Source organism: Leptodactylus fuscus, chromosome 6 (assembly GCF_031893055.1).
Source record: "Leptodactylus fuscus isolate aLepFus1 chromosome 6, aLepFus1.hap2, whole genome shotgun sequence".
Classification (NCBI taxonomy): Eukaryota; Metazoa; Chordata; class Amphibia; order Anura; family Leptodactylidae; genus Leptodactylus; species Leptodactylus fuscus.
Window position 1 is genome coordinate 56,214,737 of NC_134270.1, and position 14,228 is coordinate 56,228,964.

Consider the following 14,228-nt stretch of genomic DNA (forward strand, 5'->3'; position numbering starts at 1 on the left):
GATAGTTACGCCACTGTCTGTAAGTATGGGACCATAAAAGCATTAGTAATATGGGAATTCATCTTTTGCACCTCCTGTAAGTCATCCCAGTGAAGACTATGTCAGCCCCATTCCAGCCTGCCCTTTCTGATAACAGGGAACGATAGCTTGCATTGAATTGCATAGTAAATGGACATAAGATACATTTTTGGCTTAGTGTCTTCTTAAGAGAACAAATCCCAATGTGTTAAGCAGAGTGATGTGGTTTTCTCCAGAAGTGACAAACCCATTCAAAACCACAAAAACAGACAGTAGTAGCTGAGCTGATGCTGCAACCGCTGTTTTCAACAAAAAAAAAGTGTTAATGAATTAAATGGAGGGTTAGATTACACAAGGAGCGCCATAGGTCTTTACTGACACGTATGTATTGGCCGACCACAGAACAACCACAGCGGATAGAAGGCCTTGCTTAGTTATCCTCAGATCTAGACATGATCTGTGCTGCACAGAAGAGAGGACAGATCAAGCGACATCCTGTCCTCGCTACTTCTGGGAGATCGGAGCTGGCAATTTTCCATGCCAACAGTGCCAAGCACTCAGAATATTGTAGAAACAAAAAAAATGGGTGCTGACGAGATCTTGGCAGGCACCGATCCTAATCTCCGGTTACCCGGGGTAATCAACATGGCTTTTAGGATGTGTTGTCGATGCTTTCACCGAGCCCCTGAAATCCCAAGGCTTTTATAATTAATCGCTCCCTGCTGATCTGCACATTAGCAAAATGTGCAAAAATTATCATAATAAAAAAAAAATCAAAACTGGGAGGAAAAAAAATGGAGGAAATAGATTATCGTCAATGATAATTTGCACTGATTTACCAGAACACTTTAGAAAGTAAAACATGTTTTGTACCTCGCACATAATGATATAGAGATAAGCGGCGCTCAATAACGACTCGGGCAACTAAAGCAAATTGTTTTTTCCAGATCAGGAAAATTCAACAATACCTAAGACAAAAAGATCCTTGAGGCTCTCTTCAGATCTGCAAGTGTGAATAAAGCCTTATTCTAGCATTTGATAGCCCAGAGTGCCTGGTAATTCGACAGTATTAAAATGTGCACACACAGTACTACAGAAAGAGTGGGGATCCTGCTGGCTAGATAGGAGAACGCAACGTCACTTGCAGAACCATGTGTCCTCTACCCCTCCAGCCAATGTTGATTTGTACTAGGCTTTGCAACCAGAGTTATTTTTAAGATGTGATAAAGGGGTTGTGCTTTCATTACATAGAGGAAGGGAACACGTCCATAAAAATTTTTATCTGTTCAGGGGGGGTTTTTGGCACAAAGCTGACTTTTCACCCATATTGGTAATATACAGGGTGGGGCAAAAGGTATGAACCGGTTTTGACTGGCTAGCGCTCAGTCTGTGGTGGTGGTGGGAAGAGGGCCGAGGCCTCATTGTGGGAGTGGGAGGGTCTAGTTGTCAGTAGCATCCATGCCTTGGACGGGAGAGCATCGTGGGTTTGCTGTGAGGACATTTTTTCAAAATGGCCGTTCTGTTACCACCACGCAGAGGGCCCTCCGACTACACTTCAATATCCCTGTTGGGGGTAACGTCCCTGGGGGTAATGCAATTAGACTTTGGGCTAGGACATTGGAAAAAACTGGTTCAACAGCAACTCCTTCGGCAATTGGAAGACCCAGAACAGTAAGAACACCTCAAAATGTCATCCTGGTAAGAAATGCTATTGAATTGTCTCCCAGGCGCTCAGCCCGTAGGCATGCAGTTGCTTTGGACATGTCTAGCAGATCTTTAAGGAGAATTTTGCACGAAGATTTACAGTTTCACCCATACAAAATAATAGTGGTTCAAGAGCTGTTTCCCCGTGACTTCAAAAACCGTCTAAACTGCTGTCAAGAAATGTTGGAGAGAATTCCAGCAAATTCAACATTTTTCACCTGTGTGGAGCTGTTAATAAGCAGAATATTCGCTATTGGGCTAATGAAAACCCAAGGGAAATTCACCAGAGGCCACGTCACTCCCCTACAGTGACTGTATGGTGTGCAGTGTCCCAGTTTGGGATTATTGGTCCTTACTTTTTCGAAGATAATGGGCGAACCGTCACTGTCACCGCTGAGCGTTATGTGACAATGTTAGAAGAGTTTTTTGAGCCTCAGTTGGAAGAACTGAGTGAAGCAACTAATCTGGGAGACATCTGGTTCCAACAGGACGGGGCTACATCCCACACTGCTAGGATTTCAATGGCGAGATTGAGGCAAATGTTCCCCCAGCGCCTCGTCTCTGTGAGGGGTGACGTGGAGTGGCCTGCGCGCTCACTGGATTTGAGCATTTGTGACTTTTCCTTTGGGGGTACCTAAAGGAAAAGGTTTTTAAAAATCGTCCACATACCCTGGAAGAATGTAAGGACAGAATCAGGGAGGAAGTTACGGCAATACCCATCCAAATGTGCAGAAGAGCTGTTGAAAACTTTAGAATTCGCCTTCAAGAGTGTATCGCTGCTGACGGCCGCCATCTTCCTGATATCATCTTTAAAACTCAATGTAAAAAAACTAGATTCTGAACTGAATTAAACAATATAATCATAATTTCTGTAAGTTGAGTTGTTTTTGTTTTATATCCCTTTTAAACCGGTTCATACCTTTTGCCCCACCCTGTACTACATGGCCAAGGGGCAAATAGTGGCCCCAACAAGGTTAGCTTACAATGGACAACATAATGACTGAGGCAAGGGTTCCGCAGAGGGATCTCTAGCTGGCTTGGGGTTCCATGATCTGACAAACCATACAGGAATGGCTTTTTATCCCTTTATTTTAGGAATGAACCTCCTCACAGTGCCACCCCTACTACTAATGCTTCATATGATTGGTTAAGAAGCATCACATGACAAGTAGAGGGGATGTTTAGCTACCTGGGACTCCTATAAGGATAATCCGCATTTGGAAAGATCTCCCCTGAGAAGGTCCCATTATAATATCTGTCTGGCCTCTACCCTGCCCCATGTTTATTTTACAGTACAGACAGGTTTTCTCTTTATAATATATAATGGATATCACATAGGACTAGATATTTCTCTGAAAAGGAGAGAAATATCTGCCAGCGGCGAAGGGGTTAACTTCGTAACCGGCGCTAATCACCATTTTTTTGTGATTTAATTTAAATAATTTCCTCTTGCCCTTTCTGGTGCTTTTTATGAGCAGCTGAAATATTAAGTATGAAGGGAGGGGAGATACAAAATGGATGACTCTCTTGAGACAAGTGCAGTCTATAAAGTTACCATGGCGACATCCCACAATAGACATTAGGAAAACAATGGCTTTTTGCGGCTTTTAGCTCCCAAAATAAACTTATATCCTGATCATCAGTAGATTTAAGGGAAAAAAAGAGGAGATAAATACGCACATCTTTTGTGCTATGAACAGTCACCTCACAACAGGGGTCACACGTGAAAAGTTTTCGCTGCAATGTAGATGGCGATAGGCCCTTACCTAACTGCTCGTATTGTGGACTGCAGGACAGCGCTAACATGTCACACTGCACGCCATATGTGTGGTGCATATATCCTACCATAATCCCTGGACTCGGAGGTCATGTGCTGTACATACTTGGATCAGTGACTGGCTGCAGTGGTCACGCGGACGTACAGCGCATCACTTCAGGGATATAAAGAGTGACAGGGACCAGCGCAGCCCTGGTACTGGACCAGCGGAGAGTTACAGGGTTAGTATCAATTGCTGTTCATCTGATTACACTAGATTTACACCCCATTATTGACTATAATGGGGTCCGCTGGGTGTCCATCCTTTTAAAAACTGAAACCGGCAGAGGAAAAAGTCCTCAGTGCATGATTTTTCCTCCTCCGATTTTCGGCGGAGACTCTGGCGCAGATGTGAACGTAGCCTCACATTTCATGCAGCTAGTTTCAGTTCCTTAGCATCTCAGACCTCAGTCACAGGCCAGAAGAGCCCTGGAGAGAATGGTGTATCAGAAGCCCAGGAGAGGTGAGTATTAGTATTTCTTATTTTCATTTACCTCTCCTAAGCTGTAATGTCGCTGAGCACCTTTCTATTAACAATTTGTATAGTGGTGTGGGAACCAAGCTTTCCCTGACCGCTATCGACCTGGCCATGGGCCCCGTACCCCTCTGCGACTGGTCGCACCCCCTGAGACTGTGATAGTTATGCCTCTGGTTTCAGCTATTCTATCAGGAACGACTTTTTATTACAATACAGCAACCTATCAGAATCCGCTATATGAGATTTACATAGTGTAACGTTAGAGACAAATCCCTCTGAGCCAATAACAGTGTGAGACAGGATGGCATGGATGCAAAATAATTGATATAAATCGATGTGAGCAAGTTCTCATCAGTTAATTGATTTGAGATTCTACATAGCAACCAATGTGAACAAGCAGCGCTGCAGTGTAAAGCATGTCCAATGAAACAGACCAGCGGAATAGCAGGATTAACTAATCTCCACTACTGTATCCTACAGAACTAAAGCTTCTGCTGTGTGCAGTCGCTGCCTTCTTCACGTTATACATGGGATTCCCAACTACAAATGATAAGTTTTGGGACAATTACATCAATTAATACCTGTGTATAAGTTATCCTCCCCTGCCACTTTTACCACTTTCTAGCAGCTTTAATTGAGAGTCAATGAAAGACAAAAAAAAAATCCGGTTGTCAGACAAGTAACATGCCTGCAGCTCTACTTAGTATAGATCCCGGTTGGACTTCAGCAGCTCAATACAGGTTTACATGAAAGCATATGGTGAAGCCAGATCAATTGCTCACTAATTAGACCAATCAGAGGAAGATTTCCCTGACCCCGAGCATTGCTGCCCCGTGACCTTACAGTGATTTTCCAGCTCATTCTCTGAGTCTGTAGCACTCGGAGCGCGGCAGATGACATTTATCCTGCGGCTCAGTGCAAATATGGTTGTCACTAATTGATGAGGGTCTCATCAACTGAATCTCGGGGTCTGTTAATAGAGATGTATGTAAGGATGGAGAGAGGAAGGAGACAATGCAGTGCTGGATAATCTGCTGGGATGAGAGGTTACCGGCCCTTACATGGCACACTCCACACTGCTGAATGGATGATATCATTATCGATGTTTATATTCATTTCCGCCTGTGCGGTAGAAATAAGAGCACTGCCCTCATTTATCAAATCTGTCCGACTGAAAACATTACCTTCTTGTGATAGCAGCCAACCACATTGCAGTTCTTATAGCTCACGAGCTGTTAAGGCATGGAAGCCGAGTGCTGACTTGTTATGGGCAAGATGGCCAGTTCTGATAACTGAGGCTTATATGTGCACTTATACTTCGCATTGTCAGCACCAAGTGACACAGCCTCCTGGCATGGCCTGCTATGTTTTTGAGCATGATAGATGGGGCCGCAGCATAATGACTGTAGGACATTACAATGGAGAGCAGCAATAATTCACATTACAGGAGAAGCTGTATCAGTCACACCTACAGAGACTTCTAAGTCAATTTCATAGTTACCTTTTCTCTTGAGAAAGTCTTTCCGGGTGGAAACAGGGCTTTGGCGCACTCGGGGATTTTGCAGGAACTTCACAGCTGTGGCAATCTGTAAGGACAGGTAAGGTAAGATGTACAGATGAGAACTCGGCAACAGGTACACTAACAATACAAAAAGCACTTACTGTAACAGAGTAGTCAGGGGATCATTCACCATGACTGTGATACATTATAACCATTTCTGTATCCTGTAGCTGATTGTGAAACACAGCACAGACAGACAGACAGTTAAAGCGACACTTTGGTATTGTTTTTTACCCATTTAAAAAGTAGTCATAGAAGTAGATGCAATATTTTCTATTGCTGATCCTGTAATCATTGTCTAGCACCTGCACCCAAGTCTAATTCCTATAGAGCTAATACTAAAATGGACCTTCCAGGACCTTACACTTAGGATGAGGTCTTCAAAGGTATAGGAAGCTTCTGAAGACACTGGGGATAGTAATGGAAGAATGGTGATTTGACTGTGAGAGGGGAACTATAGGCAGTATGTGAGAAAAGGAGGAAGAGGAGAAGTAGGGAGGCATTTTGACAAAATGAGCAGGGGCAGGACTTAGATGAATCTGAGGTCACATGATCGTTCTCAATAGTATCTATAGGGAGCAGAGAGAGATCAATTTGTACAGCAACCCATGCTAGAAAAAAAAAAAAAAATTTCATTATGGGATTAAAAAATAAATCACTTCAGCGACCTTTTAAAGGGAGTCTATCAGCAGGAAATTCCGTAACAAACCAGTCACCGTGCATTGTAGGGAACGTTATGCTGAGCAGCCCCATACGCTTAGATAGATACATGCATCGTTTTATTAATAAGGCAGTTTTTAGAAATATGAGAATTGGGCTCAAATTCAATTGGGGGCATGTGAGGGAATTCAAAAAGCAGTAGGATAGAAGGCGGCTGTCAGTCAGGTGTCCTGGGGCGGAGATGGCGCCTTAGGAGGTTCTAGCATAAGGCCATGGCACGTGAACAGCTTCTTGATGGAAGTGGTCCACCTATTAATCTAAAGATATGACAATGCTCAGCATAATGTCCCCTACCATGCACTGTTGCTGAATTGATATTGACTTTCCTTGTGACATACTACCTTTAAATTTAAAAAGAAAAGTCCCTTAGACCAAAAAATAATTTATTTACGGAGCATAGATACAATATTAATTAAAAACTGAGGCCCATCGTGTTGAAACAGTGAACCCATTGAGTGATGTATGACTTGAGTCATTTATCCCTGCCCTCAATAAGTATGGCTTCCATCAGAGCGCCTCCCACCTCTTTACATATCTTGTTTCCGTAAATTCGCTAATCATGGCAAATGTAGGCAAAACCGATCCATGGGACAATGCAATAAACAGGAAATTACCAGCATCCAACACAGATCACGGACATTAAGAACATCGGAGCAGGTGTAAGTCAAACGATTAGTTATTACACCTGTGATGGCGCTGATTCAATTGGGAAATACACGCGGTAATAGTTTAAAAGGTTTGGATGGGGCACATTACTCTCAAAGTGCCTGCAGAGAGGGCATGATTGAGCAAGATGTCATTAGTAATTCATTTAAGGGAAAACAGGAGAAGGAGCAGTGACTGAAAGCAATTTAGATGTCAGGTAGAGGAGGGGAGGGAGGCGACTTTTAAGAAAGCATGATAAGTGAATTTACATGTGCAAGGAGATTAAGCCGCAGCAAGAAGATGGAGGGAGAGACTGTACTCTGAGAGCGGGCTATATAAAGATGATGAATAGAAAGATCTAAGGGGGATACAACAACATACAATAACACGCCATTTGTCCTACAGCTAGACAGGCGGAACCTGAACTCTTTCTAAAATGCACTTTAGTGGATGATGTCATCCTGGGAAGGGGAGGAGCTTATTATTTAGTTCAGAAGTGAAAGCTTAGATGAGCCCATTACTGAAAACGTAACTAATGAAAATATGAGTCTGGATCCCAACTGGGCCAGGAGCCAGGCACATAGTTTCTATCATCAAAAGTTTGGGGTTCTTATCTACTAGTTCTTAGTGGGTACTCAAGTCTACACTATTTAACCCATCTATGACCTCCTAACACAACTTACGGTAAGTGCAGACTCATCCTCAGCATTTTAGCCAAGAACTGTATTCATAATTTCACAGACTTGGTTAAAGCAGCAATCCCTGCTGACAATATACGATCTTAGGCCTTATTTACACGTCAGTGATTTGCATCAGTGATTGCGTACCGAAGCCAAAAGCAGGTGAATGCAACACACCAGGTGCAAATATTTTTATTTTTATTACACATTGTTTCAATGCAGTCTCCACTTTTGGTTATGGCTTACAATCACTGATGCAAAACATTGATGTGTGAATAAGGACTTCTAAGGAAAGTCTCTACATAAGACACTGTACAGGCAGGATAGCGACTCCGTCGCAGCGTCCATCTGAAGTTAGTGGTCAAAAAAATGTCCTGCCTACACAACTTTTTAGTCCACAGTTTTCTGTTTCAAAACAATGGAACCAGATGGACCACATCACAGTCAAAGGGTTTCATCGGACTCCGTATGTAACCACTATTTTAGTGGTCTGCCTCTCTGTTGCTCTGGTCCTCTAGTGGACCAGAACAGAGAACAGCTGGCGCTAATGCAAACCTAGCGTAAGCTGTAGAGGGTGCGCGCCAATATGCTTGCTGATGGATCCAATGGATGAATCTATGGATTGTTTTATGGGAATCTTAAAGCTTCAGCATACCAAGACATTTAGGAAAATTGTATACGATAAAATTTATTGGAACACTTTGAGGAAGGTCACTTTCTAATCCAGCATGGCTGTGCCTAAATGTACAAGTCAAGGTCTTTAAAGGGAGTCTACCAACTCTTCAAGTATTTTCATCTCTCACCCCATATAAGAGAGCACATTACAGTGATAGACAACATACTTTAAGTGTGTCATTTCTGTAGGTTTGAAGACAAACAATTTTGAAGTCTTATGCACATGAGGCACTTGGAGCACTGGCCTAACAAAGACTCATCAAAATGAATGGTCAAAAATTCTCAAAGAAACTCCAGACAAGGGGAATCTGTTTTAGCTGCAAAGGGGGAACTAACTCCATACTGATTCCTATGGATTTAGACTGGCATGTTGTAAAGTTCCTGTAGATGTAATGTGTAGCTGCTCCAATACATTTGTCTGTATAGTCAGGGGTGGGACTAGCACCATATCACAAGCAATGGGGCCCGGCTCGCTTCCTGTTGATTTTTCTTTTATTTTCTTTGAGCATTACCTGCTAGATTACTCCAGCAGGTAACAGCCACTATTCACTTACCAATCCCCACTCGCGGCCTCCTCCGCTTTCCTTTCAGCTTCTAAGGGGCTCTGTGTGCCACTACTCGGGAATGGCTTGCCGGCGGTGGACAATTTAAAAACGCATTTATTTCAATGGGTTTTTTAAAGCAAACCGCAGTGAAACTGTTTTGCAAGTCCGACTTTGTGTCCATGTAAAAAAAAAAAACAAACACGGCAGAGAGGCTGCATATAGACACCGGCAGTTTGCTTTAAAAACCAATTGAAATTAATGGGTTTTTAAATTGACCACCAGTGAGCCGTCCCCAAGCAGTTTTACCTGGCTTTTCAACAGACTCACAAAGGGTGGACAGCGGCGCTAGTGTGAACGCCCCCTTAAAGAAGGAAAATAGAACTGACAAAGAATGACATGGTCCAACGTAAAAGGGGTAGGTTCCAGGCCTTTCCCCAACCCATAAGGAAGCGAGCAGTATACCAGTGACATGAATAGGGCATGAAGTGGAACTAGTCCTTCTGCTTGGACCATGTAACAAAAGTTATTGGAGGTCACATCATTTGTATTCCTTTGTTAATTTTTGCCTTTTATATTAGATGTGAGAACTGGTATTCATCTATATTTATGTAGTGGGCTAGACTAGAAGCAGTTGTATGTTTGAGGGCTATGTTCTTGTTAATAATCATACCATGGTATATATGTGACTGTGTGTGTGTGTGTGTGCATACATATATATATATATATATATATATATATATATATAAATATATATATGCACACATAACCCCCCCCCCCCTTCAATAGCTAATATATGTATAGTTTTGACTATGTTAAGTTCTGTCTAGCTGTTTCTAGAAATCTAGATGAAAACTACAGTTTCTATTTGTTATGCGATCCAGCTTATGCTCCAAAACAACAATCAGCCCGTTTCAAGGGTTTGTAAAAGTTGGGTGGCAATCCCAACGAAAGCCATATTGGCTGACCCCAAACTTTCCCAGATACTGATAGAGGTAGGTAAGTGACGAGAATAACTAAAAATCAATATTTGATATTTAATATCATGTAAATACACCTGCACATATATGCAATAAGGGGCAGCAGCCACTCAGGCTATGGCTATAACTCTACAGGAAAAGCCAATGTCTGCAGGCGGCCAGATGCAAAGGGACCATTTCAGTGGGACAAGTAATGTCTGCACAGAGAGGATGCCCATTAACCCCAGACAAAGAGCTAGGTCAAAAGTTATCTCAATAGATGCAGGAAACAATTAGCCGGACACTGGGGGTCTGGACGCCTCCCATTGGGGACACTAGACAGAAGGGAAGTTCTATATTCCAGCCTCTCCTATTAGAAAGTGAGGATCTGCGCTGGAGATGAGAGAGCTGGATACGCGGAGAAAGGCGACACATTAATGCCCGTTAGCTCAGCAGCCCCCACCGCAATGAACAATGTGAAGCATTAAGTGATGGAGCCGGCAGCGGCAGAGCAAAGTTTTAGCAAGAAATCAGGTCTGTGTCAAAACTGAAGTGACAAATTTGGTCATCGGTGGCACAAGGAAATGGTTGCAGAGCGGCTGTTAATCAGAGGCAGTGCTGATGCCAGCACTCAGGGAGAAATGCACCAGGCTAATTATGGAGCTGTATATCTCGCTAAAGACCAGCGTGCCAGCAGCGCAGGTAGCAGGGCGCACACACAGGAAGGCAGGCACTTGGCAAATACAAGCTCTGCAGCTCTTACATTGCAAACAGTGTAAGACAAGACACAAACAATAATACAGGACATTTACAATACAATCTATACAGTAATAAGTGTACACTTCACACCATACAAGTTGTTCTCTTCTGGCAAGTCTATTCAGTTATTACTCAGTTCATTCTGCTTCAGGGAAAGCTGAGTGACAAGATATATGATCACATCCGCTTCCCCCATACGGGCTGTTGCTTAATTTTTTGCAAATTCCCAAATGGGATTGTTGTGGATTAGAAAAACATGGCTACTTAAAGGATGTCGGCCACCACCACCACTGATGGGTCAGGCTCACCTTTTCCCAATGAACATTTGTGGCACCATTTCTGAGATATTTATTTATTTTACAATAATTTGTTGCTCCACATTGTTGAAAGAAAGTAGCCATGTTCTTTAACCGAGGAGGTTAGCCGGCAGACTCCATTATAGTCTATGGGCTCTGCGGGTAACCACTTTTTAGGTGAATAGGATTTCAATTTTTCAGGTTCCTAAGTGAACCCAGTATGAGGACTGTCTGACCAGTAAGGGTGCATTCACACAGAGTAACGCGGCGCTGATTCTTGCACGATAACTCACGTAAGAATCAGCGCTGCAAAACAGAATTACACATTGAAATCAACGGGATTCTGTTTTACAGCGCTGATTCTTACGCGAGTTATGGTGCCAGAATCAGCGGCATGTTACCCCATATGAATGCCCCCTAAGAATCCTGTTAAGTAGAAGAAAAAAAAAAGTAGCAACAGTGCAAAGAAAGTGCGGTGTAATATTGTCTCTAGTCTGCCTTTTCTGGGTGACTACATGGATGCCTACTAAACTAGCGTCTATAGGGCCGCATTGTAAAAGTAGAGGCAACGTGGTCTCCCTCCTTGAAGAAAAGCAGCACAGCGTTTTTTGGGGCTTTTTTTTTTTTTTTTTTGTGCTGATAGAACTTTGTTTTGTTAGACATCACTGATGCCTGGTTTACATCTGTGTTCGGGTTTCCATTTGGGGTGTCCACTTAGAGACCCCCTGAACAGAACTGAGCATAAAATAGAGAAGCAGTCACCTTAGGAAACCCGCGGACCCCATAGACTATAATGGCGTCTGTGTGGTTTCCATTCAGTTTTTGCCCGAAAGGGGTGAAAAATGCAAAGAGAAACATGCTGCTTGCATTGCTTTTCTCTCCGCATTTTTCAGGCAGAGAGGTGAACGAAATGCCTATATGGAAACCAGGCACAAATGTGAACTGAGCCTAAGATGTCCATGATGACGCAGTCCCTTTACCTAGATGATTTATCTGTTCAGAAGTCTCACTTGTCAACCACTATTCAACCAATCTCAGGTTTTCCCCAAAGAACTATATCCAATAATTTCTGAGTATATCCTATTACTTCAAGGCTTCAGACTAAGAACGACCCAGGGACTATCATTCTAAGATACTACTTCAGGGTAACATCCTGTATACACCTCCTTTCAGCCTGAGGAAAGTTGTGATGATTGTTGCAGATATTTTATAGCACTTGTCCCTTTAACAACTAGTGTTACAAGAATGGAAACTAGTGCTCTAACCAATACTGTGTTACTATTTATACTAACTCTCGGAAGGTACTGATTCTCCTAGCACAAATCCAAGTAGTCTTTAGGGCAATGCTCCCTAGGAAAAAGGATGTATTTTTCCATATTTATACATAAAAGAATACTCCTCCTTTATCATAGGAGGTAAAGAGATGTGAATAGCAGTTAATGACCCTCATTTTTTGTACTTTTGTTATCCAATTAACCATTTATTAAAGAAAATCTTTAGATCTCTGCAATGGACAGAAGCTGCCATATCTCACTTCTAGGTGCTTTTTTACCCACTTCAAAACGATCACTAGGATTGTCAGCTTAAAGGGATTTTCTAGGTTAAAAATATTGATGATCTATCCTGATGATGGGTCATCAATATGAGATCAATGGGTGTGAAACCCAGCACCCCCACTGATCATCTGTTATTACAGATCAGCATCTTTTCATTTCAATGGGAGCTAAACTGCAGTAACGGAGTACAGCCATTACACAGAGAATGGGGCTGTCTGGTGGACTCACTATTCTGCTGGCAGAGTCACTGTGTACATTATATTACCTATACTGTACTGATCCCGAGCTACAACCTGTATTATACTCCAGAGCTGCCCTCACTATTTTGCTGGTGGAGTCACTGTGTACCTACATTATATTACCTATCCTGTACTGATCCTGAGCTACAACCTGTATTATACTCCAGAGCTGCGCTCAATATTTTGCTGGTGGAGTCACTGTGTACCTACATTATATTACCTGTCCTGTACTGATCCTGAGCTACAACCTGTATTATACTCCAGAGCTGCGCTCACTATTCTGCTGGCGGAGTCACTGTGTACCTACAATTACATTACTGATCCTGAGCTACAACCTGTACTATACTCCAGAGCTGCACTCACTATTCTGCTGATACTGCATACTCACATTACATTACTTATCTTTTACTGATCCTGAGTTGCATCTTGTGTTATACACCAGACCTGCACTCACTATTCTGGTGACAGAGTCCCTGTGTACCCACATAACATTACATTACTTATCCTGTACTGATCCTAAGTCACAGCATGTATTATACTCCAGAGCTGCACTCACCATCCTGCTGTTTGCTACTAGACTCCAAACTTGTCATCAGACATACCCCTAACAGTAAAGTTGAGCTCAATACTAGAATGCTCTGTACTTTATCACAGTACTAAATTGCCGATGCAATATCTGTGCAGACACTTAACCAATAAGGATAACACATGTTGGTTTTGGCTAGTCCTGTAGCACACTTTACTTGCTAACCCTAGCCTAAGGCAGCATGCACACTACTGTGTGGACAGGAATCAGACCGGTCCTGAGATTTGCCCTACGCTCAAGACCCCATACATGTGCCAATGATAATACACAGTCATATGTATTGGGCCAAAGAATAGAATAGAATGCTAAAGCCATAACATAATACAGTGAAGAACTTTTTGCAATAGCCGACTATTACCAACTTGTGCAGACTTAGATCAAAGTTATTCATTTTTGTAACCTGCTTCCCTGATCGGACAGTATAGTTACTTAAGCTGATGGTGTCGATGTTTAAACACTCGCACCATCTATGAATCTGCTTATGTGTATGGCCAGTCTCAGACTCCTATGGGCAATAACTTTATGCTAGGTTCACACGAGCGCTAGGCTCTCCGTTGTTTGGGTTCCGTCAGGGGACCCGAAAGATGAAGAGCCAGAAAGATACAACAGCAGTTACACATGGAGATTGGCAGATGCCATTGACTATAATGGGGTTAGCCATTTCGAAACAAAGCGGCAGAGAAAAAAAGTCGTCTGCGCAGGACTTTGTTCTCTAACGATTTTCAGTGGTTTCTGCGATGAAGTCGCCAATGGAGACTGATGCCAATAGGAACCTAGCCCTAGTCAAATATGTTTTACATCGCCATGGACCTCACTGGCCCAGCCATATATTACATTCACATACATCATTGTATGGGACAAATACCATTATAAGGTAATATTTTACCTAACAAAGCCTCAGAATTAGAGTAAAAAAAAGCTCACTCATATGCTACAGCGGGTTACAATATGGGCACCTCAGGTATGGCGGTTATATTTTATAACTAAACTGAAT

The 14,228-nt window shown here is 42.6% G+C and overlaps 1 protein-coding gene across 1 annotated transcript in view; it reads right to left on the minus strand.

The window, feature by feature from the left end:
• PEX14 (peroxisomal biogenesis factor 14) overlaps positions 1 to 14,228 on the minus strand; it is a 122,039-nt gene that overhangs the window by 50,234 nt on the left and 57,577 nt on the right. Inside the window, exon 3 of the mRNA XM_075280045.1 lies at positions 5,518 to 5,602. Coding sequence (XP_075136146.1) covers positions 5,518 to 5,602 — 85 coding nt within the window. The remainder of the gene's footprint in view (positions 1 to 5,517; positions 5,603 to 14,228) is intronic.